At 39.1% G+C, this 14,427-nt stretch overlaps 2 protein-coding genes across 4 annotated transcripts in view; one reads left to right on the top strand and one right to left on the bottom strand.

The window, feature by feature from the left end:
• grna (granulin a) overlaps positions 1-564 on the bottom strand; it is a 40,244-nt gene extending 39,680 nt beyond the window's left edge. The window contains 1 exon segment of the mRNA XM_046866616.1: positions 464-564. The gene's annotated coding sequence lies outside the window, so the exon portion shown is untranslated.
• A 3,935-nt stretch (positions 565-4,499) lies between these two features.
• Positions 4,500-14,083, top strand: ifi35 (interferon-induced protein 35). 3 transcript variants are annotated; one of them, XM_046866758.1, is made up of 10 exons: positions 4,500-4,589; positions 7,054-7,173; positions 7,275-7,349; positions 7,436-7,594; positions 8,921-9,037; positions 9,114-9,258; positions 9,347-9,453; positions 9,808-9,994; positions 12,075-12,184; positions 13,522-14,083. In XM_046866758.1, the coding sequence occupies exons 2-10, from the start codon at positions 7,165-7,167 to the stop codon at positions 13,720-13,722; spliced, it is 1,110 nt and encodes a 369-aa protein (XP_046722714.1). In that variant the 5' UTR covers positions 4,500-4,589; positions 7,054-7,164; the 3' UTR covers positions 13,723-14,083. The 3 variants fall into 3 exon arrangements, with proteins under 3 accessions (XP_046722714.1, XP_046722713.1, XP_046722715.1); XM_046866757.1 differs by having other exon boundaries at positions 7,260-7,349; XM_046866759.1 differs by having other exon boundaries at positions 4,537-4,589; positions 7,150-7,173.
• The last annotated feature ends 344 nt before the right edge of the window (positions 14,084-14,427 follow it).

Here is a 14,427-nt window from a genome sequence, read left to right as displayed (position 1 = left end):
ATAAATATATTTTAGGACATGCACCTGAGGTTTCAAAAAAATAAAAGAAAATCATAGTTAAAAATCATAATTATAGAGAAATAAATATCTGAAATAAAGACACTTTTTACAGACTACTATAAAGACTAATACAATAATCTTTATTTAGTTTTTTACTTCTTGGATTTTTATTTTTATATTAAATTTGTTAAAATATTAAAATATGCTCATGTGATAGGAAATGAATTTAATAGGAATTCTGTGTGTGTGTGTGTGTGTGTGTGTGTGTGTGTGTGTGTGTGTGTGTGTGTGTGTGTGATATGGAGAGTTTGCGAGTAAAATCTCAGTCTGTATAGTAACTGATGATGCGCTTCACTGCTGCCTGCTTTCAGTAAACGTCTGTTATTTCAATACATTTCTATTATTGAAGAAACACAAGAAACAGAAAACCGTGTGTGTGTGTGTGTGTGTGTGTTGAACTCACCTGACTGCCTGCTCACTCTCCCTCCCTGCACACTCAATAACTTTTATATAAACGGCTTTCAATATTACTCCATAAACTCCGCCCAATAAAACCTCCATCCGACTTCCTGATTGAGTAATACAGTAATACATTACCCACAATCCCACAAACCTGTTTAGTGACTTTGTATAAATAACACACAGGGCATCATTAAATGTTATATAAATAAAAATATATATATTATAAAAAATTTTTTCATGCCTGCCTCAAACTTCTGCACAGCACGTGTGTGTGTGTGTGTGTGTGGGTGGGTGTGGGTGTATACATGTTTCTATTTGTTTCTAGGGTCAAATATTAAAATTATAATATACTATACCTTCAAAGTCGTGCAGAAAAATAACACTGAAATAAAGTCCATTTAAAATACAATTTAATTAAAATTTATATCGTTTTTTTTTCTTCTTGTAATTAGTGTATTATTTGTATAGTACTTGTAACAATAGACATTTAAATGTAACATGTAAATATTTATTTATTTAATAAATATTATCTATTCTAATTTGTAAGTTTGTTATGTTATGACGTCATGACTTATAACGTGTTTATAAGACTTTTTTTCAACCCAGCCATTATGGATGCACAAGCCAGTGCACTCTTAGTGCCGGTCCCAAGCCCGGGTAAATGGGGAGGGTTGCGTTAGGAAGAGCATCCAGCGTAAAACATGTGCCAAATCAAATATGCGGATCACAAATGAGAATTTCATACCGGATCAGGGTACCGGTGGAAATTGGGCTACTGTTGGCCGAAGGAGGAGAAGGAGAGGAGGAAGACATCTACAGAGACAGCAGGAAAAGGAGCAGTGCAGGAGAGTAGAGGTTAGGGTTGGTACTTTAAATGTTGGTACTATGACGGGTAAAGGGAGAGAGGTAGCTGATATGATGGAGAGGAGAAAGGTAGATATGCTGTGTGTTCAGGAGACCAAGTGGAAAGGGAGTAAGGCCAGGAACATTGGAGGTGGGTTCAAACTGTTCTATCATGGTGTGGATGGAAAGAGAAATGGTGTAGGGGTGATTCTGAAGGAAGAGTACAGTAAGAGTGTAGTGGAGGTGAAGAGAGTTTCTGATAGGGTGATGATCGTGAAGGTGGAAGTTGAAGGGATGATGATAAATGTCATCAGTGCCTATGCTCCACAAGTTGGCTGTGAGATGGAGGAGAAGGAAAGATTCTGGAGTGAATTAGATGAAGTGGTAGATGGTGTACCTAGGAAAGAACGATTGGTGATTGGGGCAGACTTTAATGGGCATGTAGGTGAAGGGAACAGAGGTGATGAGGAGGTGATGGGTAGGTATGGTTTTAAGGAGAGGAATGTGGAAGGGCAGATGGTGGTAGATTTTGCTAAAAGGATGGAAATGGCAGTGGTGAACACTTATTTTAAGAAGAAGGAGGATCATAGGGTGACGATAAGAGTGGAGGAAGGTGCACACAGGTGGACTATGTGCTATGCAGGAGATGCAACCTGAAGGAGATTGGAGACTGTAAGGTGTTGGCAGGGGACAGTGTAGCTAGACAGCATCGGATGGTGGTCTGTAGGATGGTTTTGGAGGCGAAGAAGAAGAGGAGGAGAGTGAGGACTGAAAGAAGAATAAGATGGTGGAAACTGAAGGAGGAAGAGTGTAGTGTGAGGTTCAGGGAAGAGGTCAGACAGAGGCTCAGTGGTGTTGAAGAGGTGTTGGATGATTGGGCAACTACTGCAGGAGTGATGAGGAGGCAGCTAGAAAAGTACTTGGTGTGACATCTGGAAATAGAAAGCAAGACAAGGAGACGTGGTGGTGGAATGAGGAAGTGCAGGAGAGCATAAGGAGAAAGAGGTTGGCAAAACAGAAGTGGGATAGACAGAGTGATGAGAAAAGTAGGCAGGAGTACAAGGAGATGCAGCAGCAGGTAAAAGGGATGTGGCGAAAGCCAAGGAAAAGGCATATGAGGAGCTGTATGAGAGGTTGGACACTAAGGAAGGAGAAAAGTATTTATACCGATTGGCCAGGCAGAGGGACCGAGCTGGAAGGATGTACTGCAAGTTAGAGCAGTAAAGGATGGAGAGGAAATGTGTTGACTAGTGAGGAGAGTGTGTTGAGAAGGTGGAGGAGTATTTTGAGCAGCTGATGAATGAGGAAAATCAGAGAGAGAAGGTTGGATGATGTGGAGTTGGTGAAGCAGGATGTAGATAGGATTAGTAAGGAGGAAGTGAGAGCAGCGATTTAAGAGGATGAAGAGTGGAAAGTCGGTTGGACCAGATGACATACCGGTAGAAGCGTGGAGATGTTTAGGAGAGATGGCAGTGGGTTTTGACCAGATTGTTTAACAGGATTTTGGAAGGTGAGAAGATGCCTGAGGAATGGAGAAGAAGTGTGCTGGTACCGATCTTTAAGCATAAAGGAGATGTGCAGTCTTGCAGTAACTACAGGGGAATTAAGTTGATCAGTCACACCATGAAGTTATGGGAAAGAGTAGTGGAAGCCAGGCTGAGAGAAGAGGTGACCATCTGTGAGCAACAGTATGGTTTCATGCCGAGGAAGAGCACCACAGATGCCTTATTTGCTTTGAGGATGTTGATGAAGAAGTATAGAGAAGGTCAGAAGGAATTGCATTGTGTATTTGTGGATTTAGAGAAGGCGTACGACAGAATACCAAGAGAGGAGTTGTGGTATTGTATGAGGAAGTCAGGTGTGTCAGAGAAGTATGTGAGGGTGGTGCAGGACATGTATGAGGACAGTGTGACGGCAGTGAAGTGTGCATTAGGTACGACAGACTGGTTCAGGGTGAAGGTTGGACTGCATCAAGGATCGGCCCTGAGCCCTTTCCTGTTTGCAGTGGTGATGGACAGGTTGACGGACGAGGTCAGACAGGAGTCTCCATGGACTATGATGTTTGCGGATGATATTGTGATTTGTGGTGAGATTAGGGAGCAGGTTGAGAAGAGCCTGGAGAGGTGGAGATATACGCTGGAGAGAAGGGGAATGAAACTCAGTAGGAGTAAGACCAAGTACATGTGTGTGAATGAGAGGGAGGGCAGTGGAGTGATGCGGTTGCAGGGAGAAGAGCTGGAAAAGGTGGAGGAGTTCAGGTACCTGGGGTCAACAGTGCAAAGTAATGGAGAGTGTGTTAAAGAAGTAAAGAAAAGAGTGCAGGCAGGGTGGAGTGGGTGAAGAAGAGTGACAGGAGTGATTTGTGATAGTAGGGTATCTGCAAAATGAAAGGGAAAGTTTGTAGGACTGTGGTGAGACCAGTGATGTTGTATGGATTAGAGACAGTGGCATTGAGTAAAAGACAGGAGGTGGAGCTGGAGGTGGCAGAGCTGAAGATGTTAAGGTTTTCGTTGGGAGTGACGAGGATGGACAAGATTAGAAATTAGTTTATTAGAGGGACAGCGCATGTAGGATGTTTTGGTGACAAGGTGAGGGAGGGATTGAGATGGTTTGGACATGTGCAGAGGAGGGACATGAATTATATTGGTAGAAGAATGCTGAGGATTGAGCCACCAGGTAGGAGGAAAAGAGGAAGGCCAAGGAGGAGGTTCATGGATGTGGTGAGGGAAGACATGCAGGTAGTTGGTGTAAAAGAGGCAGATGTAGAGGACAGGGTGGTATGAAGACGGATGATCCACTGTGGCCCCCCTCTAATGGGAGCAGCCGAAAGAAAAAGAAGAAGAAGATAAGACTTTTTTTCCAAACAAATACAGATTAAAAAAATATATATTTTCCCAAAAGTACAAATCTTGTAATTAATAATCTCAAAAACAAAACCAAAAAAGCATTAAATAAAGAAACATATATTTATAATGAAGAAGTATATTATTAGTTATTGCCGGTACTTCCGCGTTTGCCTGAAACTACGCTGTGATTGGTCAGTGACAGGAAGTAGCTCTGAAAACACTTCAATATTGACTTATGAAAAAAGTATTCATATTTATCCAAATAACAGTGATTATTTGTACTGGGGGTTATAAAAGTTCATATAAATACATAATTTATAAAGAAAAATTGTAAAATAAAATATCATAAAAATGACGTCATCGCAGTCGGGACCGCCCCTTACAGCTGAAGTCTGAAAGGAAAGTGAAAGTGACGCAGCGCACACAGAGGGACTGGAGGTAAAGTTTCCTGTTTTTATACCTGTGTCTGTATTTATAAACATATATAACTAATATACCCTAATACTAACAGCAAAATGATGCAATTAAACCAAAATATGAATACTGTTTATAATTAGATATGATCGTGTAGGAGACCTGACAATCTACGTGACTCATAAGTGAAAGTGTAAAAGTGAATAATACAATTATTATATAATAATAATAAATATTAATAACTGCGTTTAAAAGGAACTGACTACTTCTCTCCGTCATTGTGTTATATAATGTGTTTTTTAGTACAGTATTTTTTTATTATGTGAATACAATAAACCTGGGCCTCATTTCCTGTTTACAACACAGGATACTTTTTACCTGGCACGAATCTTTATTTATATTTATTTATAACGTTGAATAATGTATGATATAGTTTTATTTATTAATACACGCTAATAATTTTGCTAATCATTTTTGGAGGATTAGAAATTAAACATTTTTGGTGGAGAAGAAATTGCTTTAAATTCAAGCCAAAATAAATGGGAAAAAAAGAATAACAATATTTAATCGCAATTATTCGCATTATTTCCATCATTTAACTCGTAATTTACGTGTACATTTCGACAATCCGAATGTATACACATGCATACAGTACGAGTCATAAGTTTGGACACACCTGCTCTTTTAGTGTTTTTTTATTTATAGATATTATTTTTAACATTGTACATTAACACTAAAGAATCCTAACTATTGAAGAACATATATAGAATTACGACAAAAACAACAACAACAAAAAAAAACACCTGGTTGCCAGCTTTGCAAAAACTCATAGCATTCTCTCTTCAGAATCACGATGTAGTCACCTTTAATGCATTTCAGGTCACGTGTGTTTTGTCAAGAGTTTATTTGTGACATTTCTTGCCATCTTAACGTGCTTTAGGTCTTCAGTTGTCTTGTCAGATTCAGTATCCCTGTTAATGCTACTACAACTACTGTACAAATCCATATTATTAAAAGAAACACTCAGTGAAGGAAAGAGAAAAGATCCATCATTACTTTAAAAAATAAAGGCCAGTCAATTGAAACATCTCAAGAACTTTAAATGTATCCCCAAATGCAGACTTCAGAACCATTAAATACTATGGGCCGTCACAGTAAAGGATGACCAAGAGCTACCTCTGCTGCAGCGGATAAGTTAAATGGAATTAACAGCCAAATCAACTTAAATACTTCTCAGAGTTCAAGCTGCAGACATATTTCAACATCTACTGTTCAGGGGAGACTGTGTGAGTCAGGCTTTCATTGTTGTATTGCAGAAAATAAACTATTACTTCAGAAGAACAACAAACTTGAGAAGAAACTTGCTTGGGCCAATAAACACAAGTAATGGACATTAGTTTTAATGGAAAACTGCTCTTTGGTCTAATAAACTGAATATGTGGTTCCCACTGTGAAGCATAGAGGAGGAGTTGTGATATTGTGGCGAGACTTTGCTGGTGACAGTGTTGGTGACTTGAGGGCACACCTAACCAATATGGCTACCACAGCATTTTGCAGTAACATCCCATCCAATCTGTTTTGCACCATCATTTCTAAAACAGGACAATAACCTCAAACATTGATGGAGTGCTGCATCAGATGACCTGGCCTCCACAACCAGCCGATCTTAATCCAGTTGAGATGGTTTGGGATGAGTTGGGAAGGAGAGTGAAGGAAAAGCAGCTAACAAGCACTCAACACCTCTGAGAACTCCTTAAGATTGTTGGAGAACCGTTCCAGGTGACGATGTCCTGAGGCTGACAGAAAGAATGCGAAGTGTGTAAAGCTGTCATAAGAGCGAAATGTGGCAAAATATAAAACATATCCTGGGTTGTTTAATAGGTTTTGTTTAATGTGTGTTCTTTCATAGTTTGGACGTCTTCAGAATTAATGTTCAATGTTGAAAATTAAAAAAAAGGAAAATCAATCCACTATCCTTTTATAGTTTAGAAATTCGCCAATAATTTGTGGTCAATATTTGATATGTAGATCTATTTCTCATCGCTAAACCGTGTCTCGAGCGCGTTCTCTCAGCACCGCTGCTGCTACGTGAATACGACGCATCAAACGCTACGGAGACGGAGGTGTGTCCCGAGAGTCACATAGAGTACAGATTAACATGGCAGAGGTAGAGCTGTAACCTCCTGCAGACACAACAGGAAAAGAAAGTCTGGTTTCATTTAATCTTGTCTTTTTTTTTGCACTACAAAGGCGTGTGTGTGAAAGGGGCCATGTGTTAGAGGTCAGAAGGCGCTTAAGTAAATTGCTGATTTGTTGTAACATATTGAGTTGCAGAGAATCATTCGTCTGTCTTTAATGTATCATTTCATATAAAGTTAAATCTAATGTAAAATATATTAAATATATAAATAATAAATTACTAGTTATTTATGTTCATTTATGCTGTACAATTTATTTACAATCTTTACAAATTATGACTTCTTTGCAGATACACACCAATAACGCTTTTGTTTGATGTAAAAACAAAACAATCCCCTGTGCATTATCCGAACCCCCTACCCACCCTCCTGCTGTCTTTCTACAGGATCATTTGTCCAGGATGGAAGAGGTTAGATACCAAAGATCAAGAAGAACATTTTCATCTATTGTTTTTAAACCATCATATCAAGTCTGTGATCTCTGACGCTCATTTAGAACATGTCATTCCAGGATTTCTCTCTGGTCTCTGAAGATGAGTCCTCAGACAACATGCAATTCATTCATGATGAAATCGAGAAGCTGAAGGTACAGCACCTTCATCTGGAACCTCTACACTATATCTTATCACCTACTAAACAAGCTGATGTGATAATGTGTTTAAATGTCCACAGGGACGGTATAATGCCCTGCTGAACGATCACAAGTTGTTGATTGAGGCCAAAGACAATAACATCAGGTTTGCTCAGGAGTTCCATCAACGAGCTGAGAATAGAAAAAAGTGTCTGGAGGCCGATAAGATAAGCCAAGCCAAGGATCTTCAGAAAGAGCAGGTCAGGAAATACACCTTGGTGGTTTGAACCACTGAACCAAAAAATCTCCATTTTTTTTTGCATTTTTCAGTGATTCCATTATTTTCCGAATGTTTGAAGAAGTCAATTAATTAATTGATTTAGAATTCCAAAAAATTACGTAAAATATTCCAACTTCTAGATGGTTTGTAAATCAAAAATAAATATATACATACACTATATGGCCAAAGGCCTGCGGACACCTGACCATAAGATTGGTATGAACTTCTTTTTGAACATCCTATTCCACAATCTAGTTGAAGATGTTCCACTACATTTTGTGGAGTTTTTTGGCGATTCATTCAGTCACAAGGGTGTTAGTAATGTCAGGTACTGATGTAGGTGAGGTGAGGAAGCCTGGCGTGCAGTCAGCATGAAACAATCATCTCAAAGGTGTTCAATAGGATGTATAGCACTATAGCTGGAGATCTTCTACATCCTCCAACCCATGGATCTTCATGGAGCTGGTTTTGCACAGGGGCATTGTCATGCTGGAACAGTTTGACAATGTGAAGGAAAAAGTTATTGCTCCTGCTTCTAAGGATGAGATGGGTATAGGTAAGAAACCTTGAGACGAACCACACAGTGTGTACCTCCAACTTTGTGGTAAGAGTTTGAGGAAGAACAGGTCAGGTGTCCCAGTACTTTTCTCCATAAATTGAATATTAGCACATGATTAACATTTTGGTGGATTTGAGTTAAAAGTTTGAAGTAAAGGAATTTAAAATATATTTTTCAAATATAAGTAATGTTTTACTAAAAGTCGAAATTAGGAGAATAAAGAACCAGCGTGCAAGTACTTCAGCCGACTTTACTCTTATATTGCTGCAACTTTAGTCTCGTAATTTTAACTTTATTCTCGTAATTTCAACTTTATTCTTATTTTTCTACAACTTTATTCTTGTATTGCTACGACTTTATTCTCGTAATTTCAACTTTATTATCGTAATTTCAACTTTATTCTCATCATTTCAATTTTATTCTTATATTGCTACGACTTTATTCTCGTAATTTCAAATTTATTCTCGTAATTTCAACAACTTTATTCTCATAGTCTTCGATTCTTTTTTGTGGCACTAACTAAATTATTTGTTATTGAATTCATGAATAGCATCAAGTAAAAAAAATATATATATATATATATATATATATAATAATAATAATAATAATAATAATAATAATAAATGCTTCCCTTCATGACAGTTTTTTTTTCCAATAAATGACTTTCCAAGGAATAATTCACAATGAGTTCTCTGTTAAGGACCAAAAGTGATGTCATGTATTACCAAAACATCTTCTACGGTTTAGGAAAGACTGGCAGATCTGAAACAGGAGGAGAACAAACTGAAAAAAGAGCTTGGAATAATTCAGCAGGAGTTGGAACTAATGGATGAAACACACCAGAGCTTAAAGCAGCAGACTGAGGTGTGAAGAAGTTCATGAGTAAATGATGTATTGTTGTAGATGAACAGTTATGAAAAATCCTGAACTTGCTCCTCAGGTGTCCACCGCAGTGCCGGAGAAGAAGGTGGTGTTTCAGGGTGAGACGGCTGAAGAAGGCGACGCGCTGAGCTTCGATGTGAAGCCTCATATTGTGTACCCCATGGAGGGAGGCACGGCATTTATCACCTTCGAGGAGGAAGATGGTGTGTAAAGATCACCTCCATGGATATCTCGGGATTCTGAAACGAACACAAATTATTGTATGATTGTCTCTTTGTTTTACTATTTCAGTTGCTGAGAAGATCTTGGCTCTGAAGGACCATGTGGTGCAGCTCGGGGAATGCAGCATCAAAGTGAGAGCCGAGCCGGTGCAGTTCCTCGTACCATCCTGTGTCGAGGTGTGTCACAATTTCTCTGAACATCTGCATTTTAAACAGTGTGTTTTTTAATTCTCCAGACGTCGTCGATCCGGTGTGTTTTCTGCCCTTTAAACTTGATGAGCTCAGAAAGTCCCAGAAACCAGTCTGTGTTTTTATATGCAGCTTAGAAGCAACAACGCAAACCAACCCATTTATCCGATCTTGGGACCGGCACTAAGAGTGCACTGACTTGTGTAACCCTAATGGCTAGGTTACTTTTATTACTTGTTATGCTATACGCATTAGCATTATTCCCATAGTGCAACATTTCTAACACAAAAAAGAAATCCAGATCAAATCTTTGAAATCATTTTCGCTCTTTTTTGGCTTTAGATGGACACTCAGGTTTGTCCTCGCCGCATCCTGGTCTCCAACCTGCCCAAGAAAGAGTCTGTGGAGCGCGTCCTGGACAAGCTGGAGATTCATTTCTCCAAGTCAAAGCATGGAGGAGGGGAAGTGGAGGAATCTGTAATGCTGGAAGATTCTGGCAATATCATCATCACCTTCCTAGACACCAACAGTATGTATATTACGTACAACCCCAATTCCGAAAAAGTTGGAACGCTGTATAAAATGTAAATAATAACAGATTTCAAGAATTAGTCAATCGTATAAACACATTTTTATTCACAATAAAACATAGAAAACATATCAAATGTTTAAACTAATATATAGAACCAACATGTCTCAAAAAAGGTAGGACAGGCCCATGTTTACTACGGTGTAGCATTTGCTCTTCTTTTAACAACAATCTGTAAACGTTTGGGATTTGAGGAACCCAGCTGCTGGAGTTCTGGAGAGCAATTATTTCCCATTTTTGCCTTATACAGGATTCCAGTTGCTCAAAAGTATTTTTCATTGATTTTTCCAAGATATTTTTTCCAAATATTTTTCATTGGTGAAAGCGAAGCCACTAGAAAGCCATACAGTGGCTAATGCAGTATGCGGTTTAGCATTTTTCTGCTGAAATATGCAAGGCGTCATCTGGATAGGAGCATATGCTTCTTAAAAACCTGTATATATCTTTCGGCATTGATAGAGTCTTTCCAGATGTGCAAGCTTCCCATTCCGTAGGCACTAATTCATTACCATACCATCAGAGATGCAGGCTTTTAAACTAAGCGCTGATAACAAGCCAGATGATCCCTCTCCTCTTTAGTCCGAAGGACACGGCACCCATGGTTGCCCAAATGAAATAAAAATTTTGCTTTATTGGACCACAGAGATTTTTGGAAGTCCCTGAGCCCATGCAGTGATGCCCATCACAGAATCATGCCTGTTTTGTGATTCCCAGATTCTCTTTTGAGAATATTGTGTACTGTAGATTATATACTTAAAGTCTTTGCAATTTTATGATGAGCAACATTTGTAGACACAGCTTTTCACAGATTGGTGAACCTCTGCTAGTCATGGATGAAGTACACAATCCATGTGGTAGTTGAGTTCAAGTAGAGATACAGTAGGTAAAATAGGTCTCAAGTAAAAGTGTCCCTTTAAACTTTCACTTGAGTAAAACTAGTATTTTAAAACAAAAGTATTTGCCTTCAAATGTACTTAAGTACTATGATTTATTACAACTATAATGTTCCCATTATCATTTTTATTAATTCTTTACTAATCACCTCAGTTTATGTGAAAAGACTCGAATGTGACTCTCAGCATACTGATCTATTAGTAATGATATTAATGACTCAAACACTGATGGATTTCTATTACAATGATCATGAACACAAAACCTTCTTTTCAGCTGCTTCCAAAAAATCACGGAAATAAGGCCACTGGTGTTGTGGTGAGTTTGAGTTTGGGGTTTCTTCATCATTTACTCCACTCTAAATGTTCTGCTTCATGCCAAGCAGATACCACCTAGCACCAATGGCAGTTTTAGCTTGAATGAGGACCCCTGGGTGAACCACGCCATGATCCAACATCTCCCCCATTTATTAGTTTCTGCTTTGAAAAGCTCGTCTCTGCTTCAAACTACCGACACTGGATGAGTAAAAACATATTCACAGAGCAGTCCACAAATTGGAGACATTTCTGAGAGCATAATTTCACGTATAAATATCACCCTAAATGCATTTATTGCACAATTAAATACACGTCATTGTGCAGAATGTATTGACATTTATAGCATTTTGGCAGACGTCCTTATCCAGGGCGACTTAGAACTGAGCAGGAGAGGGTTAAGGGCCTTGCTCAAGGGCTCAGTAGTTGCAGCTTGATGGTGGTGGGGGGATTTGAACTTGTGACCTTCTGATACAAAGTCCAATGACAACCATTGATCTACCACCTCAATTTATTAAACTCTCAGAAACATCAAACATAAAACTCCTTGGTTAATTGCAGCCGTAAGAAACATATAAGATAATATATGACTATTAAATGAGCCTTTAAGCTGCACTGGAGATTCTTATTACTAACACCTTTATGACATCATCATAATTTCACTGTGGTATGTATATGTGACAAATCAAGTTTTGTGCTAAAGATTGTGGCAGGAATTTTGAGGAATTATGAATTTTAAGATATGCCAATGTAAAGATGATATTTGGTGAATGGTCATCTCTGGAGATCCATCATCGTGCTCTCTTTTCTCCTAGTTGCCAAGGGCCTTACAGATAAACAGGTGCATGAGGTTGAGATGGAAAGAGGAAAGAAATTCAAGGTGAAGGTCACACCGTTTCTCAACGGCGAGATCACACTTCTCAAGGTGAGGGGAAACTTTTTTAAGTTCCTTTTAAGTTCCAGGTTGATCTCCCCAACCTTATTATAATAAATGAATGTACGAGGTGGTATCAAATAGTTTTGAGACTCGCTCTGTTTACAAGAAAGTACTTAATTTATCTACGTTTCCACACTATCACCTTCAAAATAGTCCCATACCACAGCAATACAGCGCTCCCAGTGTTCCTCTGGAATGTGTCCTAAACGTCTTCGCTTCAAAATGTGTCAGGCACCTTCTGCAATTCGCGCTGGATCTCTGCAATGGTGTCAAAACTGCGACCTTTGAGCTGAATCTTCATCATGGGTAAGAGGGGGAAGTCCACAGGAGTCAAATCTGGCGAGTATGGTGGGTGCAGAAGTGAGATCATGTGGATTGTTCTCCGGCGATCATCATGCACGAGTTGCCGAATGGTTTCTCCATTGTCCAAGAGTTGAGCTTGTGGAAGATCTTCCTGATCTCTCGTCGTCTTCCAGTGATTTTCTGCTCTTGTTGCTGCTCTTCAGCAGCTTAAAGTCTCTGTGGCAGATCTTTCACACAGAATTTCATGTTTGCTCTTTGTTCTAACTCGCTGTCCATCATGAAATCGCAGACGTGGTAACGCGTGTGGTCAGAACAGCACCAGTTACACAATATGTCAAGAAACTTTTTGATACCACTGTGTAATAAATTAAGTATAGTTAATAGGTGGAACTACTATAGCTCAATCATGTGGTGTGTGGGGGCGTGGCTTACTTGGGGAAGACATGGCACCAGGATGCACTATGGAGATGGTGAACCGGCAGAGGCAGTGTGATGCTCTGGGTGATGTTCTGCTTGGAAACATTGGGTCCTGGAATTCATTCGGATGCTACTCTTAAGTCATGTACAACCTTCCTAAACACTGTTGCTGGTTGACTGCAGTTACGCCTCTTCATGGCCTCTTCCAGCAGGACAACGTTTGCTGCACATCCACATTACAACGTATTGTTCAGGAACTCTTAGGGAATCATGACAAAGTTCAAGGTGTCAACACAGCCTCCAAATTTCCAAGATCTTAATTTGATAGAGTGGCTGTATATTGTGCAGGACACACCTATTGGATCCATAGAAGCTCCATCTCAGACTTGAAAGGATCTGGGTTCCAGATACCACAGAACATCTTGAGAGGTTGTGTGGAGTCCAGGAACCGCTGGATGTATATCATACACATGATCACATCCTGTTTTCCAGTATTTCCTTTCCAGCATCTAGCTAACATTTCTTAATTTTTACTTATTAAAAACAAACAATTGAGCCAAAGATCAACAATAAATATCTGAAACTTTCTGTAAATCTGTTCTCAGACGGCTAACATAACCTGCTCTAAGACCGTGCGGCTGACAGGAATCCCCCCTGTGATGGAGAAGGACAACCTGCAGGACCTGCTGGAGATCCATTTCCAGAAATCTGCTAACAGCGGCGGAGAAGTCGACGCAATCGTATACAACCCCATGGGCGAGAGAACCTTCGCTGTATTCCAAAAGGACACTTCCAAAACCGAGTAGAACCGTAAAGGTGTTGCTGATGTTCGGGATTTATGTAATGGGAATGTTATGTCCAATTTCTATACTTAAATTTTTTTTTGTTAGACAGAATTTGTATCTTTTGGTTAGACAGTATTTAAACCTTGGTAGCATTGACCTCAGGACATTATCACTTTTAGCATGTTGGTCATGTGACCTTCATTAGCATTTTAAGATTGAAAGTTGGCGTCTATGCTAATGGCTGAAGAGCATGCTAACTGGAAACATTGGAATAAGTGACATTTGTTTATTTTCTGTCTATACTTTAGGTGAGTGGGTTGTACTTTCAGATTGACTTGTTAGGCGGTAGGTGTCTGCAAATAAAAAAATGTATATAAATAGAGGTACATGTACATTTCTTTTTCTCACGATCCTTAGAAAGTTCAGAAAAGGAACGTGTGATTGCAGAATATTCTAAATGATTCGGGGGGGAGTGTACAATACATATTTACCAGTTGTGGACATTACAAAGCAAACTTAATTCGTTACTGTACTTAAGTAGCTTTTTTGTGTATATGTACTTTACTTAAATATTTCCTTTTGGGGAGACTTTTACTTTAACTTCACTACATTTCAAAGTCACACTTTTTACTCAACTACATTTTGTGAAAAGTTGTTCCTTTTTATTTATGAGTGGATAAAAACTTAACTGGTCAAGAACACTGCAAGCGACCAATCAGGGTCGAG

The sequence above is a fragment of the Silurus meridionalis genome, chromosome 14 (genome assembly GCF_014805685.1).
Source record: "Silurus meridionalis isolate SWU-2019-XX chromosome 14, ASM1480568v1, whole genome shotgun sequence".
In the NCBI taxonomy this organism is placed as follows: Eukaryota; Metazoa; Chordata; class Actinopteri; order Siluriformes; family Siluridae; genus Silurus; species Silurus meridionalis.
The sequence above is the reverse complement of the archived record's forward strand: the minus strand, read 5'-3'. Positions and strand labels throughout refer to the sequence as shown.